The 26,033-nt window shown below is 43.2% G+C and overlaps 1 protein-coding gene across 3 annotated transcripts in view; it reads left to right on the top strand.

The window, feature by feature from the left end:
* The window catches only part of ADCY2 (adenylate cyclase 2), a 404,271-nt gene that overhangs the window by 120,922 nt on the left and 257,316 nt on the right, over window positions 1-26,033 (top strand). For all 3 annotated transcript variants that reach the window (XM_090039146.1, XM_090039147.1, XM_090039145.1), the window contains exon 3: window positions 8,658-8,819. In XM_090039146.1, the coding sequence (XP_089895272.1) occupies window positions 8,658-8,819 (162 nt within the window). The remainder of the gene's footprint in view (window positions 1-8,657; window positions 8,820-26,033) is intronic.

Below are 26,033 nucleotides of genomic sequence, written 5' to 3'. Positions count from 1 at the left end.
AAATGGGCCTTTCCACAGGTGGCTGCCAGCCGAGTCCTCCCTCCCCATTCCTCTGTGGGGGCAGGCAGGCTGCTTGCTGCTAGCCACAGGCAGCCCCTGGCCAGAGAGACTGCCACCATGCATGGCCTACACCCCAAGTGGGCCCTAGTTAGACTCACTGTGGGCATGCGGGTGAGCTGCCATGGGTACAGGTGGCTGCCACACCCCTTTTCCCCAACCCGCCTCCTCATGCAGGGTTTACTGAACGGACGTGCCAGGCACTGCCAGTGGTTGGATGTGAGGCCAGGCTGTGGAGATATGATTGGGCTGGCCACAGTGTCCCAGGGCACTGAGGCACAGTGCCTGGTCACCCAGTGGTCCCCTCCAGAGAAGAGCTGGAGCTGGTCAGTTCAGGGGCCATCCCCAGCTTGTCCTCTACATTGCTGGCCCACTGCCAGAGTAGCTGGGGCAGGTGGTGGCCCAGGATGCCCTAGCTGCCTGGTGAGGCTGAGGGCGGGGAGCACGCCGGGACCTGGTGCTGGATGTCCAAGCGACCTTCCCTCCCTACCCTTCCTGCTCACTAGGCCATAGATATCAGACAGCCTGTACTAGAAAACAAATGGTGTGCTTCTCAGGTCCACTGGGGCCAGGATGTGGTTTAGTGGGCGCAGGAATGGCATAGAACTGTGCATACTCCTGGACCACCAGTTGTGGTCCCTGGCATGGTCCTACTGCACCTATAGGGCCTTCACCTTGATGCAGCATTGCTGGGTGGAGTGCTGGTGGCTGTGCTTCTGCATGCTTTCTGCCATGGTGGCATAAATATGGGCATTGGCCTTTTCTGCCTGGGTAAACTGGTGCTTTACCTCTACATTGCCCCAAGAGGTCTGCCACCCCCTCTTCAGTTTAATTTAGCCTCAAGGCTGATGTCTCCACTGTTGGAGAACCTGACATTGCAGCAAGGGGCCTTGGAGGGTCAGGCTGGAGTTCTGGGTGTGGGTGGCAGGTGCCCAATGCCTGCTGGCACTGGACACAGGGGCCAGGCAGAGGCCTTGGATGTGGGGCGGGGGGGTCAAGCCAGGGTTCTGGGTGCTGGCATTGGCTGCCGTGTGCCCTCTAATAAGGGGCACAGTATTAGTCCTGGGGGACAGTCATGGTCCATAGGGCTGTGGTGCCCAGAACATGCCCACATTGGTGGGGCACAGAGCCAATGGGGCAGACAGCTGCTGGCATGGGCCCCAGGGATCAGGCCAAGGGTCTAGAGGCCAGTGTCAGGCAGCCAAAGACCTGCCCCTGCCACGTGGCTCAGCACGAAGCAGGAGGCTGGCCCCTGCTGATTTGGTTGACTGGGCACAAACTGTAACCCATGTCAGCATCTGTACATGCACTTAGGCATATTAGTTTAATGTACCACTTTCTACTACCTGTATCTGTTGGTACTAGCAAATGGTACATTAAACTAATCTAATGTGCAGTAATTGTCATGCATGGGTAGGCAGATATTTTACTGCACATTAGATTAGCCTAACATTCAGTAAAGTTCATGTGTAGATGCACCCATTGAGTCCCATTGAGTTTTGTTTATACATTTTTTTTTCCAAAAAGTTCTTTGATTGTTTTTTGAACTCGTAGCTCTCCATTGGATGTTGTTCTTATCATATACAAGCAAATGAACTAAAACAAAATTCCCTGTTCATAATTAGCTGATGGGAAGAGTGAAAAAAGAAAAAAAATTCAGGCTAATCTTCATCACTACTGCTAGTAGGTTCTACTATGCAAAATACAGCCATATTAAAAGTTTCAAAGGGATGAATTACTTGAACAGGTTGCTGCCATAAACACTTCCAGCCATGTCTGCAATCCTGTGTTTCACTGGAATACTCTCTGATCCAGTTTTCAAGATCATCATCTAGTCAAGCAGCTGCCTACTGAAGTCCATTAAGCATCAAATGTGTCTTTATCTGGAAAAGGAATTCAATAACCAAAAGAAAAACCTTACCCTTGAAAACAGAAATAGTTTGAATTAACTAGTCAGCTGCACAAGCAAATGTATCAAGGGTTCTTTACCTTGAATTTAGCATATTTCAAAACAAACACTGCTATTGTACGTTGACTTCTGTGCATTATGTGTGATTTTTATTTTTTCATGTTTGTAAATATATTTTCAAAAAAATGCACATACCTGACTTCTGGAGCTGACAGTAAAATTAAAACAAAATAGCTAAGTATATTTTAATAACTAGCTAATGGCAAGAATTTAAAATACAATATTTATGGTTATGCTTCTCCTTTTGTAATCAGCTTGTATCCAGGGTTCATTGTATGGAGAAGAATAAGTAAATGCAATTCAAATTCAAGAACACAAAAGGGAGTTTAGGTGAGAAAGGAAGAGGAAAGAGAAAGATGTTGAGAGCTTTTATAATCAAAGAGTTTTTGTTTAAAATAAAGTATTCTTTTAATGGTGGTTTATGATAGTCACATTGGGCACATCTACACGTGCAGTGGACTGCAGAGTCATTTAATACTTGCTTAACCAAGTACTAAATGGTTGTGCAGTAACTGGCACTCCTCTGTAGTCCTGTGGCCACATGGTTATTTTTAGACACTGCAGGAGCTATGTTACTACTGTGCAGTAGTGTCACCATCACGGTAGTGTCCAGCACTGCTATGGCACTATAGCAACGAGTTCATTGCTACTGCGCCTTAGTGTCTCGTGTAGACATGTCCACCGAAACTAAACTCAGAATGTTAATGTTATGCAGCACACAGTACATACCAAGACCATTAGCACTCTGAATTGTGACAGATACTTAGTGGGTGTGTGTACTTAGTGGGTGCTCATCCCTGGCCCCACAATCACAGAGTGGGGACTGGAAGCTTCCTGCTCCCAGGGCAGGGGGACATTGTCCTTTCCCAGGCTCCTGTGGTGGAGCTTGCCACAGCAGCAGGCAGGTCCTGGGGGAAGGGAGCAATCTCCTGCCCCCTGCTGCCTGGCTGACCAAGAATACATTTGCTCCCGGTCAGCTGTCTCCATGTGTGCAGTAAGTAATCAAGAGTAAATTTGCTACTTATATTTACAGGTAGCCAATCTATTCACGATTCTCACAAATTACTGAGCAGTAAGCATCTGCATATGTAGATGGTGATGTTTACTGCACAGTAATTAGTTCTAATCTTGAGTAAAGCATCTCATGTAGATGCACCCACTAAGTGTCTGTCACAGTTCACAGTGTTAATTGTCTTGGCATGCATGAATGCTGTGTGCTCCAGGAGGTTGGGGGGTGGGGCACTGCGAACTCTCACAGGCAGTGGTGGTGGTATTAGCAGTGGGAGTGTGGTGGCAGCAAGCGGTGAGCTCCCACAAGTGGCGGCAGTGGGGGGCGGCAGGGGGGTGGTGTGCTGAGTGCTGACCAGTGGTTGGCGTCCACCCACAGATGCCACCAGCAGGGTTGGCAAAGGAGCCAAGTGCCGCTGGCCTAGTCAGCAATGGGGGTGGGGGATGGCGGGGGTGGCAAGCAGCTACACAAGATGCTACAGAACTGTGGCAACGAGCAATGTTCCACCTGCTGTCAGGAGGCAACTGCCTCCTGGCCCCATGCTCCCTGCCAGCCTCTGGGCTAGCACCCAAGGGAAGCCTAGAGCTCCCCCTGGCTGCTGAAGGGGCCTGGTGAAGGGCCACAGGGGGCAGGAGTGGTCTGCTGCTAGGAGCACCAAATCTGCTCCTGTGTCCCTGCATGTGTAGATGCATGCCCAGGAGAGTTTGCTCTAGAGTACTTTAGAGTGAACTGGTCCCAGATTATTTGTACATGTAGACACGCCCAGTGAGAGCCAAGTGTAGCTGCAAGCAATGACAAGAATGGTCAGTGACTTGCTATCTGTAAAGGGCGGGAAGTTGACCATGACCTTGCCTTCTATACAGAGAAGCATCCATAGTTGGAAGACTGGGCCAGGTGGGAGTCTGTGATCTGCTGTTGAATTCAAAAGTTTTGTCTCAGACTTTAGTGGTGATAAGATCAGGCTAGTAGTGCTGAAGACCTGGGTGGGTAGAAACCCTAGTAACTGAACCCTCTATTTTTAGACCGGGTTGGTGGTTGTGCATGACATCCTAAGGTGGATAAACTGCTTCTGGTTTATAAGGTTTCATGCATGGCAGTGACAAGAAAGCTCAGTATGGCACTGCCTGGTACTGTACAGGCTGATATAGGCATACTTGTAATTATCAAAATATAGGACCATATTAAAAAAAAAAAAAGTTCAAATGGTTCTTGCTGTGATCTTTTGAGAACTGGACTAGCATTTAAATAAATACAGACTTGACTCTTGAAAATCTCTCATTTCTGGATGTGGATCTTTTAATTATCTCTGCGCTTCTACAGAGCTAGGAAGGTCATGGGATAACTTAATGGAAATGGTAGTTGTTGGTTATATTTAGGGCCCTATCCAATTCACACCAGAAGTGGGCTGCGCTGTAGCTCCTTTAATCTTGCAGTTCTCCTGTGCGCCCCTTCCTCCCCCTAACTGCTTCTTGGTGGAGGTGCCCTGCTTGCAGCTTGCTCCTGCTCAGCAGGGAAGTGAAAGCTGCAGTTTTAAACATGGTACCATTTTTGCCTCCCCATGGGTCAGAAGTAAGCAGCAGGGCCACTGGAGCCCCTCCACCAATCAGTAATGAGGGGACATGCGGAGAAACCTGCAAGATTAAAGGAGCCACAACATAGCCCACTTCCACCCTGAATTTAGGCCCTAGTTATACTAGTACATTGAGCATGGCATCTACAGTTTTGTAACTGACTGCCCAGCAAAATATTGCTGTGACTGTTGGGATAATGCCCGATATTTTCAGACACTTGGTAGACTGCTCCATGTACCATGCAGTCTACCAAATGCAGTCACTCCAAGTAAGCTTTATAGTCTTTAGCCCTTAGTAACTTTTCAGTAAGTGCCACATAAGCATCATAACAAGGAAAGAAGATCCTTTAATGGCTCTGGCAGAAAACAAGAGGGTATAACTTCCCTGCCTGTGAATCTTACTTACAGGAAAAAAGGTGTGGAAAATATGAAAACTAGGGTTTTTGGGTGGCAATCCAATCAGCTGATAGAAACTGAATGTAAGATTTTCAAAAACATGCAAGTAACCCAAGCTTCTATGTCCCTTTCTTCAAAGTGACTCAGGAACTAATGGCTCTAAGGGTCACCAAAAGTGAGTGCAACACTGCTGCTTTTGAAATGTCTTCCCTCAGTCTAGTGTTCTTCTGAAAAATAATTATTCACTGATTACTTTTGAGAGTCCTATACCATTCCCAACCCACCCTTTCCTTGCTGCTTAGCTTCATTTAAATCTTTATTTTCTGCTCCTGCACCCACACCAAATTATTTGCTAAGGTGACCTAGGAGACTTACCTCCTACATCTTTATTGCCTACATTCCCTCTGGCTGCTCTTCAGACACTCCCATGCTCTCTCTCAGCTCATGATGCGATAGCCCAAATAACCTGTTCGGTTTATGCTCATGATTGCTGTTGGCATTATCAGTTCCTGGTGTATATGTATTTCTAAATCTTGTCATGATTTTTTGTACCTTTCTTGAGAATTCTTCATTTTGGCCGAGACAGACACCAGTTCCTTATAGTCTGTGAATTTGGAAATGAGGTTCCACTTCAAGGGTGGGCAGTTATTTTGGTTGGGGTCTGATTAATGAGTTTTAGTTGAGCTGTCGAGGACTGTGCACATCAAATCTTTCAGAAGATACTATTTTATTAAATTTTACATAAGAAACAATTGTATACTAAAAATCAAGGTTTTATTTATATTAAATAAAACCTTGATTTTTAGTATATGATTTGTTATATATATTGTGTGTGGGGGGGGTGATGGTGTGTGTGGCTGGGTGGAATGCATGTGGGGGTGTCAGGGATGGGTGCCTGTGGGGGTTGGGGTATGTGGGGAGGTGTGGGGTATGTGGGTATGGGGGGGGAGTGTGTGGGAGGGGCTGCCTGCATGCTAGGTCCCAGGAGCTGGCTTTGTGGGGTTGGGGGGAAGATGATGGGGGTCGGGGGTGTGTTCAACAGAGTTCACACAGGCAGTGTGGTGCAGGTGTAGTCTACCTGTCCCTGTCCCCTCCCCACCACATCCAGGATGCAGTGCTCTGCATGGGGCCTAGCCCTTCGTGCTCCCACCCAGGGCAGCACACACTGCAGTCCTGCCTGTACCTGCCCCACTCCTGCAAGGCAGCATTGCCCTAGTCCCAGCCCTGGCCAGCATGCACAGCTTCCCAGTGGAGCTGCTCCTGGAGCCATCTAGGTATTTCTTGGCTCCCCCTGTCTCCAGAGGCACATCCTCTTGCCCCTGCTTCATCACTTTGGGCAGCAAAGTAATGTGGGGAAGCAGCAGCAGTCATGTAGATGCATGCCAGGCACACATGCCTAGCCAGGCAGAGAGGGAAGCAGCAGCTGGGTGGCTTCTGCCCCAGTGCACAGGGCTACAGCGCTAGCTGACTTCCATCTACTCCACCCATCTGGCATGATGAGCAGCCACTTTTGAAAGGCCAAAGGGGTGGAAGGCAGCTGGGACCTGAAGCTGGACCCCCACATGCTGGGGTAGGAGCCACCTGGCTGCAGCTTCCCTTGCCCTCCAACCTGGCTGGGCACCTGCTGCTTGGTACATGTTCTCATGGCTTCCCTGCATTACTTGCTGCCCAAAAGATGAGCCACTGGAGGTGGGAGGAGCAAAGCAGTACCCAGGTGGCTGTAGCTGCACTGGGAGCACCTCTGCTGGGAAGCTGTGTGCTCTGATGGGGTCTGGTGGCTGTGGGTGGGAGCATGGACCATGCTGCCCCAGGCAGGAGCAGCCAGGGCTCAGCCCCAAGCAGAGCAATTTAGGGGCACCTGCTGGCTAGATCCAATCAATTGGTGGGTTTCTGCCCATGGGCTGGATCCAATCAGTTGGTGGGCTGCATCCGGCCCTTGGGCCATATTTTGCCCACTGCTATTAAATATTATCATTGTTTTGTTGTTATTAGTGATGCTGAAGCCAGGCTGCCCTTGGCAATCATCCCCTTCTGTATAATTTGGGGTCTGGGTTGGGAATTGCCACAGCAAGGAGTGCAGAAGGGAGATGTGGTGGTAGAAAAGGATGTGGGTGGTATTAAATTGTAGACAGGAAATGTGGTGGCAGTTGAGCATAAGGTATATTTAGGGCAGCATAGAGGAGAACGTAAATGGTGGTATTAGGTGAGTTAACGCTAATGGAAGAGATCGGGAAATATAAGTGAAGAGAATAAGAGAGCATGAAAGCCTGAAGTTCATCACATAACTGTAATGTGGAATTTTGACTGGAATTTTCACATACGGATGTAGGGTAAAAGACTGAAGCTCAGAAAATAAGAATAAGCTGCACTATATTTTGCTTTTGTTAAGAGCTCATTGGGAACACATCTTCATTAAATAATCCAACTTTGAATTTTGAGTCTAAAATAATTGTTTGTGGGTAGAGTGATAAATTGAGTAACAGTTGGATAGAAAGGCCTGTGCAGAAGCTGTGAGATATAATTATGCACATAATTTGTGATTTCAAAAATCTGTGCCCCTAATCCATATTCCCTTGCTTAAAATATGTAGTACGCATTGAAACATATGTGTGCAATCATCTGTTTTGGAAGTATGATAAGAGTTTGCATTTTTCTGGTATGATTTATTTAGCCAATTCAGGAAGTTTGTTTTATTAAGTTAATATGGATTCCACTGTCATTCATGAAAGATAACATTAGATTCTGTGTTATGGGCTGATTGGCTGAAAATATTTTCCCATCTTGTAATACCACATTACTATTACATATTAAAAATAAAAATACATTTTCATGAAACAGCATTTTAATGATATCTGGTATGTAGCTGCCTGTACAGAGTAACCTTGATTAACTGAATGATGGGGGAGGAGGCGGCAACTTTTTGCATAATCTGAGGCTTTGGATAATCAGGGAATGTTTTATGCATCCAAAGGAATGGAAATCAGTTCACTGAAGTTGCTGAGCCAGTTTTCAGGTTCTATGCCTGAGAAAGTACCACTTGCTTGACTTCCTGGGAGTCGCATCTACATACACAGGGTTGGAATTTTGACCATTTTTGTGCAGGAATTTAGTTCAAATTATTATTTGCTGATATAACCATTTATTTGAAGATATATTTCATGTTAGCAAGATTTAGATGGTAGAAATTCTACAATAAATTGGAATTTTATTTGATATTTTCATTGATACTTTATCTTTCTTTGAGATTATGCCTTTTGGTCTTTGTACAGTTGCAAGATGTATAGAAATCTAAGCTTCCTGACAATATCACCAGCTTTCATACATCTGAAGGCATTCATTCCCATAAAGCACTGTAATTGTGAACATGAAATGATTATTTTGTTTTATCCCATAGAACTTGAAAGGATTATAGAAATTAAATATTGAAACCAAGTTTTCTGAAAAAAAAACTTAAAAAAAAATTAAAAATACTTTTCAGTGACATTGTCATGAACTCTTTAAATTTCTGATCTAAGTTAGCATCACCTGAATTGCAAAGGACATTTTGCTTGTAGTTTCTGCTAGCTTTGTGCTGAAGTTAGTTTAATGTTTAATGTTACCTTTGTCATTGTATTCCAAGGTTAATATGATGGATATTTTTTTGTCTTTTTGCACAGGTATCATTCTTCTTGTTCATTATTTTTGTGGTATACACCATGCTGCCCTTCAACATGAGAGATGCTATAATTGCCAGTGTCTTGACCTCTGCTTCCCACACCATTGTGCTCAGCATTTGTCTCTCACGTACAGACATCATAAAGGAACACTTGGTCTGGCAGGTAGGTGCCTTGTGGAATGAATCATTGACCTATTGAATTGGCAGTTACATGCAACAGCTATACATGCCAGGTACATGTGACAGCAGATAAAATGGCCTATGATTAGGATCATGAGTTTATTCCTGTTTGTATTATTGTAGTGCTAAAGACTTTGTTCACAGCTGTAAACTTGCATTTATTAAGGTTGACTGTCAGTAGTGTTAATGGATAGCTGAACAAATGCTCCATCAGTCGAATCAATACCCATTTAGTAATTATTAACATTGAAACTAATGTTGCCATAAAAATTGTGTGAACTGCCCATTGTCCTGCCTGCTCAATGCCTTTTTTTTTCCAGATTACAGCCGTGTAACTTAATTGCATGTATAGCAACTGGTCTGTTTCTCTGGTGAACCATCAAATGCAGGTCTCTCTCATAGCAGAGTTTTAATCCTACACTTAAAACTTAGGCAAAATGTCAAACAGAACCATTGCTCTACATGCCCCAGAAACTGGCACAAGAAGGAGGGGGGAGTTCCCACTTTTATATAGAAAATTTTAGGGGTTAGGCCTCTGGAGGTATCCCCAACAAACCTTCAGCACTCAAACAGCAGCCTGCAGCTTCCCAAGTCTGAATCCAGCTCCTTCAGTCCATAGTCCCAGTTGACTGAGCCAGTGAGATCTCCAATTCCATTGTGCACTCTTTTAGTCTACACATGTGCTTTAATGTGCATTTGCTTATTTTAATGCCCATTAAAGAATCACTAAAAAATGCACTCTTTAGTTAATTAAAATAAACTAATGCACATTAAGCATCACTTAAAAACTGTGCTCTTTAGTTGATACGCATTAAAACAGACTAATGTGCATTTTCCTAGTAACTCATAATGGAGGTACTAGATTTAATGTGCATTAACTAAAGCATGTTAATGCACGTGTAGACATGCCTATCATAATCTGTGTAGGGCTGGCCAGGTTCCACAGGCAGGCTGATCTCTTCCCCTTAAGGAAGAAGCATCAAGCTTTCTCCTCCTTTCTCCTTTGCCCACCAGCCCCTGGTGGTTTATGGTGGTTGCAGTCCAAATGAAGACCCAGCATACCTTTGCAGACTTCCCCTGATTCCTCATGCTGTTGTACACATTACCTTTACATTACTCTAGTTCCACTGCTTCAAGGTCTACTGCAGAAGCCTGTATCTTCCAGGAAGCAGCAACTTTCTATCTGGGCCTACTAATTGAAGAAGGCTAGCAGCCCCCAGCATGCTGAGCTTTGAAAGCTTAGACCAAATTGCTACAGACAATTTCCAATTTTATCTCAATTGTTATTTTCAATATGATCTTAACATGCTGTCTCAGGCATGACCTGAATGTGTGGGTCATGGTACAGGGTTCAGGACAGAAACCTGGGAAGTCCCATACCAGGGATCCCAAAAGTCAAAGGTCACAATAGCAGGGAATCCAAACACTTGGGCTTATGCAGTGACATGGGGACTAGGAGCTAGAGAAGCAATAGGAACCAAATTAGACAATGGGAAAGCAAGGGTCAGGAACCAGACTAGAGAACTCAGAGCCAGGAATCAGGAAGCAGGGATAGGCATGAGGAGTCAAGAGTAGGTATCAGGAGCACTGGAGCTTAACAGAGGGGATGCCGGTCTCATAGCAAGCCCATAGAAAATTGCACAGATTGCTGCTTAAATGCAGAATCACACCTGAACACTTAAGAGGAGCCAGCTGAGGGCACTCAAGCACCCTGCTGCAGTCCACCCCTGCTATGAAGGTCAGCTGGGGCTTATCTGTCTGCTTGCTATTTAGACTCCTCACATGTACATTTCAAGTCATAGATTTGTTTTTTACATCTGAATATCAGACTTTTTCTGCAGTTTTGAAACAGACTTTTAGTACATGCAGATATGCAGTGTTTGCAATAATGTTGTGGGGGTATCAGCTTTCATTTAAAACATTTTCATGGAAAAACATAGATTTCCTTTGGAAGACCATTTACTAGTTGTTTTTAATATTGATATAATGCCACAACAAGAGAATAGGCTTGTTTTTAGGAAGACATAATCTTTCTTTCCACTTGCATTGAAAATGTATTGATTGTTTAAAAACAAAATAACCACTATTATGTTTTTGTTTTAAACATACACATAATGGTCAAGAAAACCAACAGAATGAAAATAAGAAGAATAACCAAAGTCTATTATAAGATGCTAAAAGGGGAAAAAAAAAACCCAGATACTTTCTACTTACTATTTAGTTTTTTGGAGCTTTTAATTTGAGAAATATTGAGACTTTATAGATAACTTGTGTTTATTATGTTTAAAACTGAGGTGAGTATCAAAAAAGTCAGTCTGAATGTCCTAGAACTCCCTCTGTAGGAATATATATTTTATATCCCCTATACAGGAAGAATTGTGTTATACTGAATGACACATCTACAGAATATTTTCTGAGGTTTATTCCTTTGTAGGCATTACTAGCTGACAGTATTAGGGAGAGAAATATCTCCAAAGTGTACACAAGGAAGTTATTTGTTCTCTGGTAAAATACATATCTATTGTCTTTTTTGGATCTTTCTGTATAGTGTAAAAGGCCGGGAATAAAAACTTTGTGCAGCTCATGAATTTTTATGCATCTTTAATTTTTCAGTATGTTATTTTATTTTCTATACTTTTTTTCACCAAATACATCAAAATGACTGAAAAGTTTAAAACTAATTCAAGTATTGAATGCACCCAGATGTGTGTGTGAAGTGAATCAGTATATAACTGTACAGTACTGTAAAATGGTGTCTACATAACTTTAGTTTGCTGTAGTTTATACTTTTGTGTAGATCCAGGAAATTGTTTTTCCTATGATTTTTCGTAAGCAAAGAACAACTGTATATAACCATAGAAGAAGAAAAAAATGGATTTAAACTCTTGCATTCTATGAAAAAGAAAAATAATTATTATCAACACTGAATCTTGACTGCATTTTTTAACACTGCAGTTAAGATAGTGTATCATTATATACTCATGAAGGAAAATATATATGTCCTTCAGATTCCTGTATATGGGTAATGCATAGTAACCCACTCAGTGGACACGTCTACACGTGAACATTTACTGCGCAGTAACCAAAATTACTGCTCAGTACAGGCACGCTTCTGTATGTGCATGCCCATACTGTGCAGTAAATATGGTGACTTACACTGACCTGAGTGTAAATTCGATACCTGCATCATGCAGATATCAAGTATATGCCCGATTAGTTATTGTGCAATAATGCATGTGTGAATGCCTTACTGTGTGGTAACACTGTGAGTGTGGACTGACTTGGGACTAACTTTAGTCCCAAGTGAGTCCACACACAGTGTTAATGCACTTTAACACCTACACATGTAAATGCCAGCCTCTTCTTGCTTACTGCGCAGTAAATTTTTTTTCAGATTAAAGCAAATCCGCGTGTATACATGCCCAGTATGTCATTCAAGGTTTGGTGGAAAACTGATGATTGTAATTTAGTATTTATTAGCAGTTTTGATATACTCAAGAGTCGTAAGTGTTTTGGTGTAGTATACATATCTATAAATGACCAAAGAACTGGTATAGTTCTTCTCAATTATGTAACAGGACCCCAGTGTTAAAAGTTTTCTTAAACAAAGAGTAATTGTCAGCAAGGATTATATAGGGGGTTGGAATGAGGTTGTTTTACAAATATCAGCAGCTACAGCCTAGAAAATATCAAGCTGTAGGCAGGTTGAGCTTCTGGAGCTTGAGAGTGTACAGTAGACTTTCATGACTGAGTTGGGCTAATTAGAAGCATAGAGCTAAATTTGGGTCTGACAGAAAAAAAATCCCTTGGCTTTAAGGCCAGTGGCATACAATGTCGTTCAGCTGCACTAAGTAGAAAGCAGATTATGCTGTCAGCATTTAATATTATTTCTTCTGTCTGGCAAGAAATCAATAGATTCTTTTCTGGGCACAAAAGCATACTAATATGTCCTTCTTACTTGTACCTTTCCCTGTTGTACTGCTTGCTTACATTATGGAGTCATTAGAAGTTGCCTAATAATTGTATAACCAATTTACTTTCAGATAAACTTCAAATATTATAGCATATCCCAAGAGCCCTGATTGCCAATTTAAATAACAGTACTTCTCAATGGAAGACTTATTGAAAGGCACGGCATGTTCTAGTCACGAAGAAAACCTCTTTAAGGGCCCAATATCATCTAAAGATATTCAGAATAATGTTGTGTACCATTTTGAAAGTTAGGCATACTCCAAACACACCAGCAAGTTCATAAGTACAGAGTCATGTTCAGTTCAGAAAGACCCATTCGTTTATATTAGAATCATAGAAAGATAAGACTTGAAGGGCCCTAAGCAGGTTATCTTGTCCAACCTCCTGCTCAAGGCAGGATCGTATCTATCAAAGCCATCCCACTTAAATGTTTTTTTTAACCTTTATGTAAACACTTCCAGTGATGGAGATTCCACAACCTTTCTAGGCAGTCTGTTCCAGTAGTTAACCATCCACACTTTAACAAGGACGTGGACAAGCTTGAGAGAGTCCAAAGAAGAGGCACCTGTATGATCAGAGTCTTAAAAGGCAAGCTATATGAAGAAAGGCTGAGGGATGTGGGACTTCAGCCTGAGGAAAAGAAGGCTGAGAGGGAACCTGGTAGCAACTTACCACTACACTAATGGAGTACACCAAAGGCTCGGTGAGCAACTGTTCACCAGGGCACCTGAAGGGAGGACCAGGAGTAATGGCCATAAACTCATGGAAGCTTGATTCATGCTCAACATTAAGAAAAACTTCTTCAGTCAGGGTGTCCAGACTGTGGAATAAGCTCCCTCCAGATGTGGTGTAATCACTTACCCTGGAAATCTTCAAGAGGAGACTGGAAACCTGACCCCCTCACCTGACCCCCAGTTATCTTTCCTACTTGGTGCAGGGGGCTGGACCTAATGATCTTCCGAGGTCCCTTCTGGCCTTGCAATCTGTGAATCTATGACTTTAGCTTGAATCAGTTCTCAAAACAACCATTATCTAAGGATCACACAGAATGAATGTGATTAGTCTGTGATCAATCACTTTGACCTTACCTTCCTCTTTACCTAGTTGAGTGAAAGACTGTGGTGGGGGGTGGGGGAAGGAAAAGGAAATAAAAAGATCAGAGAGAATAACATCATGTATATTTTAATTAAACTTTCTTTTGTAACCTTTTGGAGGAAAAGAAAGGTGTGTGCATGTATGTTCTTGATTTTGCACCTTGCCTTGAAATAAAGGTCAATTAAATCATGTTATTGAAGAAAAATGTTCTTGCAGTGCAGGTGAAAATTGAATTTAATGCATTCAAATAATGCAACGGCTGGAAGGAACAATTATGGCAACCTAGACTGACCTCTTGTGGAGCAAGGGCCATAAGAATTCTTTAATTAATTGCTGTTTGAACTATAGCATAGCTTCTAGAGAAACTTTCAGTCCTCACTTAAAATTTACGAGTCATGTGGACTATATCGTACCATTGGTTGTTTCAATGATGAAGTACCCTCACAGTTTAAAAATTGCATCTTATTTATATTCTGAATAAATCTTCATTTTCTGGTCCTTGGATGCTTGATACAGGTGGAACTGCTTAGTTTTTTACTAAGCAAAGCATGTTTTCCAATCTCTTAATCAGCTCTGTGGCTCTTTTCTGACTCCTGTTCTTTGATTTATCAATATCCTTCCAAACTGTGGACTCCAGTTCTGGGCACACTATTCCAGCTGCAGGCAGCCATGGCAGTGCTGAATACAAAGTTAATATTAGGCTAGAATGCTGAGCATGGGGGCACCTGACTTTTAGGTGCTTGGTCTTCAGGGCTAGGCTCTCCATACCTGTATGTGGACAGTTGGGTACCTAGAAATAGGGATCACAATAGGCAGTAATGATGAATGGGTCAAGATAGCAAATAGGGAAATCTGCATAGGATTGAATCTTGCAACCAATAGGAAAATCCACATATGATTGAAGCCTGCAATTCTCCAGAGCACGGGTGCTTTACTTTGGCTGCAAGAAGGCACCTTCCTGCACTTGAAAGGAGCTTGGGCCCTTCCTTTCATTCAAAAGATGGCTGTTATTGGTGGTAGTCATGCTGTCCCCTTCTAAGTAATAGCCCAGTGGTTAGAGCACTTACCTAAGATGTGGGAGACATCTGAGGAAAGAAAGTTCACATTTTCTCTCTCTGTCTGTAAAGTGCCTTAACCACAAGGTGCCTAGCATGAGCTAGGATGGGTAATCTGTCAGTTAAAAATCTTCCGCTTTCCATGGATTAATAAAAGCTTTGATTGATATGGAGAGAGACAGAGATAGAGATTGCATACAAGCATATTAGCAAGATTTGATAAACCAGTGGATTACAACACCCACGTGGGAGTGTAATGGACCCCAGGGCATGGGTTGTTAAGATTGGTCACCTTTGTCACGAAGGCAGGTTCCAGAAGCCAGGACCAGGGTTGGGAAATTGAAGTCAAATCCAAGTCAAGAACTAGAATCAGGTTGCAGAACCAAAGTCAGTGTACAGAGTTCCAGGAAGGCCAGGAGCACTGCATGGTAGACTTGCCCAGACAGTTTGCTGCTGTCTGCTCTGGGCTTACAAAGGCCTGTCCAGGTGGGGCCTTCTTTCTATAGCCTTAGGAATAACTCGGTGTAATCCTTGATTACTTCTAGCTGAGACCTGGACTTGAATCCTGCCCAGCTGGACTTAGGCTTGTTACAGGGGAAGATGCCTGGGTTCTGGTTCTGGGCCCAGTGACTGTTTTTGTGTTTTACCCAAAAATTATTTTAATATAAAATTCAGAATTGGCACAGGGCCTGGAATCCTTAATACCATACTTCCCTGTATATACCCAAACCACTAAGTCAAGAAGTCTTGCTTACACATGTGTTTTCTCTCTCTTTTTGTGTGAAAGCAGCCTTAGTTATACCATGTAAAATAGAATACCTTTGACAGGAGGGAGTGAGGGGGCCCTACCCCTTTTTAGAATAACCTAGGGTTTCTTGGCTAGGGCACTATCCTACAAGATTTAAGATGTGGGTGAGAATTAAGCTAAGGTTTCCCACATATTAGGATACTGTTCTACTGTTCTAAGTATAAGGGTTTTTTTTTTTTGCTTTTGCTTACACCACTCTTCACCTTACCATTTCTTCTGGCTTCATTTTGTGCCCCAAGCATGCAGACCAGGTCCAGACCCATCAGGCTGCCTAAGAGAAGGAATGCCAGATTTATAGGTCTCGACAGGCTTTAGGCCAAATGGATTGATAGTAATTATATTACCCACTTTTAATTTGTCATTAGTTGGGTCCTATATCAACAATAATATTTTCCTGTGGTCAGTATCAGGTTGACAGGCCTAAGATTATCTGGATTATCCCTTTTAGTCTTATATTAGCTCAACATTGGATTTCTTCTAGTCTACTTCCTGTATTTGGAGAGCTACTGAAAATTACCATGAATGGTCAAGAGCATGGGTATTAAAGCTCTGACCCAAGGGCCAAATATGGCCCACAGAGCCATATGTATCTGGACAATGTGGCTCCCCACAAATGGGGCAATTTAGTGGCAGGGGAGAAGTGGCAATAAATATGGCCACCCTCCCCAGCTGCCAAATTTCCAAACCCCAAGCCCCACGCAGTAGGTTGGGCTAGGTCATGACCCCTCCTTCCACACTTGCAGCTGGATGACAGTGTGTCACAGCCTTCCCCCTAGGATGGATGGGGTTGGGACACACCCCCTTTCCACTGTGAGGCTGGGTTTGTACCAGCTCAAGCCCTCTCCCCTTCCTGAAGGTTGGGTCAAACACTCTTCCCCCTGTGCAGTTGGGTTGGGGCTAGGCTACACCCTCTCCCCACATGGGGCCAGGTTGGGGATGGGCCATGCCATGCCCCAAGGTCCTAGACCATGTCCCTTCCTTTCTCTGGGGGATTGGGCCACCCTCCTCCCCTCCACAGTGCTGGGCTGGTTCTGAGCCATGCTTCCTTTCTCCTGCAGGGCTGCACCACACCCTGTCTCCCTTGTGGACTAAGTTGGGCCTGGGCCATGCCTCTTTGCCACCATGTGGCATGGTTGGGGCTGGGCCACTGTCCGTTCCCTTGCAGGGCTGGATTACTCCCTCTTCTTTCCCCTGCATTCCCCCTTGCCACACAGGGCAGGCTGGAAACTGGATGCCCTCTGCCCCCCAGCTGTGTGGCTGGTTGGGGTTCTGCCGCAACCTCCCTATGTGGAACTGGGACACTCAACCAAATCTGGCCCAGGGACGGGCTGGTCACTTCCCATCTAGTCTGCTGGTGAAAAAGGTTGAGCACCACTTGTCCAGAGTTTTAACAAGCTTATATTTTAAAAAGCTTGGATGCAATTAATCTGGACCTGCTCATTTTAAAATGTTTAGCTCTGGTAGCTGTTCTTTAACATCCTCCTGACTCACTGTTGGAACGGGCAGTATTTCATTATCATCCTATAGTGTACACACTTTATCTGGCTGGGTTTTTTCCAATATAAAAGTCAATGCCATTGTTAGAATTCCTTGTATTTTTAATCTACCTTAAAATATCTTAGCTACAGTTCTCATTTGTGTTCATTGCTACTAACTTTCTCATTGTATGAATAGCATGATTTTGATTATTTTGGAGTAAAATTGGCTTGCTTAAACTTGCCCTCTAGTTAGACTTGATTTATTGTCCATATAGTGATGTCTCTTGATTGTGGCTTTTTGGACATCTGTTCTCAAGCAGTTCCCAATTGTCATTCACATATTTTTGTTTAAATTCTTTCCCCCTGCTGATTTCTGTTATAATTGTTTTCAGCTTAGTGAAATTGCCCCTTTCTTAATCACCATGTATAAACTAGTGATTTGGGCTCAAGTCATGACAACTTGCAATTAAGTAACCAATAATTTTCAGTTCTGAGATGAGTTCCTGATGTTATCTAATATAAAAATCTCTATTACTGAATGGCACACTTTCAGTCAGAAATTTTTCATCAATATTTTTTGGAAGTTCAAAGGATGTTTATGTACTGGCAGCATGAGACCTCTGGCATATGTCACTTGAATTGAAGCCCCTGTTAAAATGCAGATTTGATCCTACAGGTGACAGATCAATGTTCAAGGAGTTGGTCATATAGTGAGGACCCCGTTTTGTTGCTTTATCTATTAACATATTGCTGCATAAGGCATGGTTTATAGACATTCAAGATAATTTTCTTGAATTGATAGCAACTGAGAAACAGGCAATGTCATTTTTGACATAGTGCCTCTTTCCTTCCCTTCTTCCCTTCTCACTCCTTCCTATAGAGATTATGGCCATTGATTTTAACATTCTAGTCAAAAAGAGAATCTTCCCATCATATTTTAGTTGTGCCAACTAGCTTGATTTTATGCTCAGAAATGAGCAGGTCCAATAGCTCACTTCCTAGTATTCACATTCTAATATAATAAAGAGCTTAGTCTGCATGTTTGTCTGTATGTCTGTCTGTAACACTTTTGGCCACCTGTGTATGCACTGCTGAAAGAGCGGGCAGCAATTGGATGCACACGCCCAAGTTTGAGCCGCTGCCAGGGAAGTTTGTGGCAGTGGCGAACATGCCCCAGCCACCCAAGCAGTGGGGCTTCCCCATGCCTCCCTGCCTGAGGGAAAAGGGAGGGGGTGGAAAGTCATGGTGGCAGCTCTCCCCCTACCATCTGTCCCCAGTGACCCCCAAAACAACCGACAAGGAGGGAGAGGTGGCAGGGAAGGGGGTGCGGGTCATGATGATGGCTGTTGTCAGGGCCAGGCAGCAGGGAGGAGAACAGGAAGGGGGCCCCCAACAACAGCTGGCAGGGAGGGGTGGTATCTGTTTTTGGGGCTGGGTGGCAAGGAAGGAAGGAAGGGTGAGAAGTGTGGGGGGGCACTAACAGCAGCCAGCAGGGAGGGAGGGAAGCGGGGAAAGTTGGGGAGCTGGGGGGAAGCCCTGCTGTGAGGCGGGGGAGGGGCTGGCGGAGGTGGAAGTGGTGGAGGGAGTCCTTACATGGCCAGCCCTGAAGGGTGAGCCATGTAAACACTCCCTAAAATCCATCATTCTTGATGAGCAATTAGCTGGTGTAAGCATATGCTTATATGAGGGGGTCTGTGAAAGTAACAGCAATTTTGCAATGAAACCATTTTATATGCCACAATCATTTACTAGACCACATCAGTTCTCTACATAGTTGTAAATGATGTGTGCTTTTGACAATGCCACCATTAGTGTTCCCTTTTGCTGTGTAGTTTCCCACCCACTGCATGCAGTTATTTTATTTTGAAATTGTTGTTACTTTCTGAAATGCCCTCATATATTTCTCCTTTGGAGCCTTGTTAATTTTTGTTTTCAGGTTCTTCATTTTGTATGTAATCAGGTTTATTTCTACCTTCTTTCACGCTCCCTTTTTGTTGTTTCTTCCATGTCTACCTTAGTAGTCCAACTAGATTGCAGACGATTGGTTCCCTTTCCAATGAGAGGGAGGTTATCCAAACTGTATAGACTCCTTTCTCCATAGAAGCTGGATTCTACAACACACAAGCTTTTTCCTCAGTTTAATGGAGGAACTTATATATGCTTTGCAAGAATTGTCTGCTAATCAGTAGTTAGCCTGCAAGGTACAGGGCCAAACTCTTTCCCCTCAAATCAATCGTTACAATTCCTGCCTTCCCGCCTCCCGCCAAAAAAAAAACCCTAGGAAGCTTGAAATGGATGGGTGTGTATTCCTTTAGTGACAGTTGTGCTCTCTGCTGTCTCAGTTTCATGATTCTTTATTTTTGAGAAAAATAATTTGGGGGAGGGGGAAGGAGAGGGGACTAAAAATAAAGGGGGAAGGCACTAATTTTGTACAGAATTGAATCTTGGAACTAAAATAAGTCACAGTTGAAATTAGAAACACTATTTCATTAATTTCCATGGAGAAAGGACCCACTTTGACTTAATTTATTATATCTTGCTACTTCATCTAGTACAGTGGGTTCTGGTCTGACAGTGTCCTTCAGGTAATACAACAGAAACATTAACTAATGATAAGTGAGTACAGAGCAATTGAGTAGTTGGATGTAGATATGGGGGGAAAAAAGCATGGATGATTGTGGCAGTAAGGCTGTGTGGTGGTACAACAGTTGGTAGAAATAAGTTAGGTAAGAAGCAATCAAAGAGGGAGGAAGGAGAATGATCAAACAAAGCAGATTAAGGATATAAATAGATTAAATGAGTCATAGCACCAATTAATCAGTGAAAGTGTGACTTTAGTGAGTGGTCAGGTAATACAGTAGAATAAAATGAAGGCCAGAAGTAACACTGGGTCATCTAGCCTAAAATCCTAAATACCACAGCCCTTCAAGAGCTGGTCTTGACCACAGCAGTTGCAATTCCTGGCCAGCACAGGTTAACCTCTGCCCTGTCCACCCAGTCCCATGGGCATGCTCTAAACCCAGAAGTATGACGGTGCATTTCCCTGAGGTCACTCATAAGCCTTTGATCTCCAGCATGATTGAGAGCAGCCACTTGGGATAAGCCCAGAGTGGCCTTACTGGCTTACATAAAGGTTTGGAACATGCTGGCAAGCAGGGCGGAGCAGCACACGGGCAGGGTTTGCTATGGGCCATTTGGGACATGCCACCAGCACAATGTAAAGGAGTTCTAAGTATCATACCAGATTCTCTCAAACAAGTCCAGAGACATTAGTTGCACAAATATTTCCATTTTCAAAACCTCTGATGTGTGCCTGAGAGAGTGATCAGGAGAAACCTGACCCTTCTAATGGGCCAGAAATTGATTGGGAGAAGTATACTGAGATGATCCAAGCAGCTGAACATTCCCCATTCTATAGAGAAAAGTAAGTCCTTGCCAACTCATTGCCAGGTCTCTAGTAGTGTGACTGAGAAAAGAATTCTCTCTTTACCTAATATTTGGCAATCAGCATGACTTGAGCATCACCTCAGAACATTGGTCCACTCTGTTTGTTTCTACCCCTGGTTCGCAATAAGGCAGAAAGAAAGAAAATCCTTCTTGGTCCTTGTAGACAAATGGCTGGGCCCTGAAGTACGAGGTTGGATTATTAGTGGTATGTAAATGAGGAAGTATTAGGAGTATGGTCAGAGCCCAAAGGAAGAAGGGTATCAGACACACAATTCCAAGGCCAGAAATGATGCCCACAGCCATCTAGTTTTGTGTCCCATTCCCAGCTCTGCATTCATATACACCAAACAATTTATCCTAAGGACTTTTTTTTTAAGATAGCCATTTGATTTCTGCATAAAGACCATAGATGGAGTCTGCCACCTCCCTTGGTAAACTGTTCTAGGCTAGGGACAGGCATTCAAAAAGCCTAAGCCTGAATTGATTCAATCTTTGCAGGTTAGTCTAACCTGCCTAGGCTAAACTGGTTTGTAACTGTACAGACATCCCCTCTGGACTGAAAAAATGTCAGTACATGCTTGCTGTGGCTCAGGCTAGAAACCGGGGGGCACTAGAGCAGCCGTCCCTTCCCTTCATCAGTGCTGAGCTGAAGGGGGGTGTAGTAAGGCCCTGGCAGGACATTTTAATTAGGGAGGGGATTCCCCCCCACCCCTCACTGTTGATAACAGAGCACTGAGTTACATAGCAGGGAGCTGTTAGCATTTGTCAGCCCATCAAACAAAACAACCATTTCTCTCATTAGTTCAGGCTCTTCTTAAGCAACTTTTTTCAAGGAAGGAATGAAGGGACATTAACAGCTACCTGCTGATTAGCTCCAAACAGCCCAAAGCAAACACTGTCCTGTCTGCCTTTGTCCTGTCTCCCACAGCACAGATGTAGCCAGCATGTGGTATACTAGCTAATCCTGAGAGGTGTCTGTGTAGAGCAGAGGGGATGGGGGAATCCCTGCTTGAGGGAGTAGGGGACGGAGAGGTGAACAGGAAGCCAGGCAGATGCCGCTATACCTGCAGTCTCTGCCAGAGCTGCAGCTAGGAAGCAGAAGGGAGGAGCCAGCCCTACTGGGCTGGAGCAGAGAACAGAGCCTCGCCTAAAGTTGCAAAGTATCTGGGATGCTGGAGGACTCTGATTTAACTTAATTTTTAAATCCCCCTGACAACTAGGAAATCATGTTCTCTTAAGGCTGGATCTTGTTGTACCCTTGTACAAGTTGAAGACAGGGGCTTGCCAGCAACAAGTGAGGGTAGTGGACTACACTCCCTTCTTTGGAACATGATTTTTGGGGGTTGGGGGAAGGCAGTAAAAGCAATCTGTCCCATTTTCCGTATGGCCATGTTTTTAATCATGAAGCCAAATAGCATTTTAGGTAAAAACAGGCATCCAAACTTCTTTTAAAAGAAGTGGGAAAGTGTATTTTATGCTGTAGGCTGTTATGGGCAGAGACTGGGCAGATCACAGCACAGTATGTTTAGTCAAGCTAGTTGAGCTGACCAGTTTACTTTTGCTGCTGGCTTTGGCCAAGGACCCACTGTTCAGTGCCCTTGCCTCTGCTGCAGCCAGGCTAGTAGATAATACCTGGAGGCCACCCAGGCTTGTTAGGGATGTAAAACAAACAAAAGTAAGTTAAATAATTTAGAACTTAGCTGTCTTCAGTGGTTCTTCCAGGCTTCACCTTCAAGTTGCCTCTTATCTTTCAGAATTGCAGGCTTGTGCAACAAAGCAAATGAACAAACAAACAGAGAAGAGCCCTGCTCAGGGCTCTTCCAGTGGCAACTTAATCCCTGGTAACTCCAGACAGCCTGCCTCCCTGGCCAGGTGTAGCCCCATTGAGGCTGTTTCCAGTGTGCTTTATCCTTCCTACTCTGGGCTCACGTGGCTAACCCTCTCTCACTCCCCGCACCTGTGTCAGCTCCCTTGCTCAGTGACTCACTACATCCCATGACCTGCTTCCCCAGCCTCTGGTGAGCTCTCCCAGGTCTGGGGTGGGTGTGCAGAGGTGCTTCTGGGGTACGGGGCTGTTCAGACTCCCCGCAAAGCCCCTAGGAGCAGGGCAGAGCCCTATTACATATGCGTATATATCCAGATGACAGGTTGAAGGTGGTGGAATCAGTATTAACTTGGGCAGTTCCTGTATTTTAAGTGTTACTCTGTGTAGAGATAGGGGACAGCTTTGCAACTAACATCTGTTTAGTAAAATGACATTTCTCAAATAATATCCTCATTACATTGCATTTTAAAAGATATTGCTTGTAAATAGTGTATCTCCTAATACAATGTAAGAAAGACTTTACAGTTTAGTAACTTTTTTACAATGTAAAGAAAGACTTTACAGTTTTGAACTTTGTTCAACTTCAACTTTTTTTGAAGTTGAACAAAACAGGTTTAAAGTTAAAACAACATAGCTCCATTTATAATGATTTAGGAAAATACAGATTTAAGAATGACATTGTTATATTAAGTTATATTGAAACAGAATATACAAATATAATTGAATACTGTTATGACTATTTACAACCACAGTGTGAACCTTCCCCTAGCTTTTTAGTGGAGGAATAAAAATCCCTTAATGGACTGTCATATCTGGGGGTTTTTAAGTTGATAATGCAGATGGTAATTATGTAAACATTAAGAGCCTGATCCTATTCTATTAAGCATCTAAATGGACTGAAATGCCTAAGGGCGATTCTCTTCTACACTGTTTAAATCCTGTATATCCATTTGTATACATTTGTGATCCACTGGTGCGTTTACACGCTCATTTATGTGCCATGGTTACTGTACATTCAGTTTAATGCCTGTAATAAAACGTACTAACTGAATGTGCTGTAACTGTGCATGTTTTTGTGACGTTAATGCACAGTAGACTAATTCTACAGCGCATTAGCATGGCTTTTGCTGTGACACGCTAGTGAGCAGTAGAATTAGTTTACTATGCATTTAGTGTCTTGTAAGCCCACCATTGGCTTACCCTTAAGACAGGCACAAAAAAAACCTGAAGAGCAAGGACTCATCTACTTTTTGTATTAATTCTTTTTCAAGGCCGTATGTAGGATGGCAGAGAATCACACTAAGGTGATTAATTTCACTTATTTATTTCTGTATCTATTTGATTTATATACTGTTCTTCCCAACAGAAGCTCAAGGTAGTTTACAGTAAAAGAACAAAATAACTTCAACAGTAGGTCAGGGTAGCTTACAGTAAGAGAACAGAATAAAGTATAAAACAGAAGAATGAACAAGAGCAAGGTAACTTAAAATGGAAACTAAAGTATCAGATAAGACAGAAGCCCCCTAACCCATATCCCAGCTAAACTTTGTTTGTCAAATGTCTGCCCAAACAGGAAGGTCTTACAGAACTTCTGATAAATGTCCAGACTTGGACACTGGTGGGCCTCAAGAGTCAGGGAGTGCCAGAGCTGAGGAATGACTGCTGTTAATGACTTCCCATGCATTTTCATTGAGCTGCCTTGGCACATTGATGGTATTTGCAGGAGGCTGCTCTCAGCTAACTTAAAGGACTATGATGAGGCCTATGATAGCGCCTTATAGGTCAAAACCAGCACTGTGACTGCTGCTGGGAGCCTTTGAAAACTCTGGAGTACTATATAGCTGACTACTTCTGTGAGGAGACCGGGTATATACATGAGGTTATGCACTGACTGCATACACAGCCAGGTATGTGTATGCATCTCTCATGGGTGTGTAGTGGCATCTGACACTTGATAACATCGTCATCACCAAGGATCCTGGTTTTATCTGATTAAAAAAACAAACAAACCCAATTTTTGGATTAAAAAAAGTAACCCAGAATCCACATTTTTCTGTAAGCAAAATAAAACATCAAAAAAAAAAATATATATATATTTTAGCAGTGTTTCATTTTAATATGCTGAATAACATACTGTAACATATTTACATTTCCTTCTCTGATTAAAAAACAAAAATCCTCAAATTTCAGATTTAAAAAAGTAACCCAGAGAATAACCTGGGTAGTCCCTGATTATGGCATCAGTGGTTAGAGTGCCTATGGGCATTTTTACATATGCAAGTACCACAGCACTGGGCATTTTGAAAAGTGCCCAGTGCTCTGATGCTTTCAGTTGTATAAGCAGCTAAACGAGCATCAGCGCTGAGAAAATGGCAGCGGTGCGCTTTTGAACTAAAACACATTGGTGGTGTTTTAGTTCAAAAGGGCATTGCTGCCATTTTCTGTGCACTGACACACATGTTGCCACTTATACAACTGCATATGGTGGAGCACAGTTTGCCATAGCTCGTGTGTGGAGAGGCAGTTAATCGAGCCTGCTCCAAAGTGGTGGCTCTCCAGCATGTCATGGGACAAAAAAGTATGTGTATAAATGGCCTAGGTGTCCAAAAATGCTACAGAGACAACCAAACCTGGACAGTTAAATGACCAGAAGGGGGTCAAACTTCATTCTACCTGTTGGGTGCTCAGTGAAATCAGGTACCTATGTGCATTTCTATTCCAGACAGTTCACATTCCTTAACATTCTTTAATACATCTACTTTTGGAACATGCTGCCATCTGACCCTTAACACCAAGTCAAAAATGCAGCAACAAAAGCAGCAAGGAAAAGTAGGCTCCACCCACCTTTGGCATTCATGGTTTTTCAGTGACTTGAACAGGGCAGAATGAAATCGTCCTTAGATGTCTAAATCCAATTTTGCATCTAGTAAATGGTGTACAATCTGGGCATCAGGATGGAAAGGAGCTATCCTAAGTATAAAGGTACAAGTAATAGGGTGAAGAAAAGAAACAGAAAATTTAGGTTTAATATATGGGGGAAAAAACCCTGTTAAGGAAATCAACTTCCTGGCATAGATGCACAAGAGACTTGCTTTAAGTTTCATAACTTAAAAACAAGAGACAAGCAAACCATTAACGCATATAGGGAGCAGTGGTGCATCAGTTATAGGCTAGATGTTGCAGCCCATCTTTTTTCTTTCTCTTCTATGAATCTGGATACTGCATCATTGGAACAGAAGATCTGAAATATTAGGCAATATCCCAAGCAGTGCTGTGCTGTGTTCCTAGTTCTCCTTTTGACTGGAAGTATATCCTTGCTCAACAACTTATTTAAAGTGTGAATCATCAACATCAGTAATAGCGTTCTTGGCCTTTTACAGAATGATCTCCATATTATTTCATATTTTATCTCATTGTATATAAAAGATTAATCTCAGGCAATGCAATGAAAAGGATCAATGGCTATATCCAGGTCATCCTAGGAAAAAGATTCTAGGGTTTGCCAGGATACTTCATG

This window comes from Crocodylus siamensis, chromosome 3, assembly GCF_052110815.1.
Source record: "Crocodylus siamensis isolate JL-2025a chromosome 3, ASM5211081v1, whole genome shotgun sequence".
Lineage (NCBI taxonomy): Eukaryota > Metazoa > Chordata > Crocodylia > Crocodylidae > Crocodylus > Crocodylus siamensis.
This window is presented reverse-complemented; position numbering and strand designations above follow the sequence as displayed.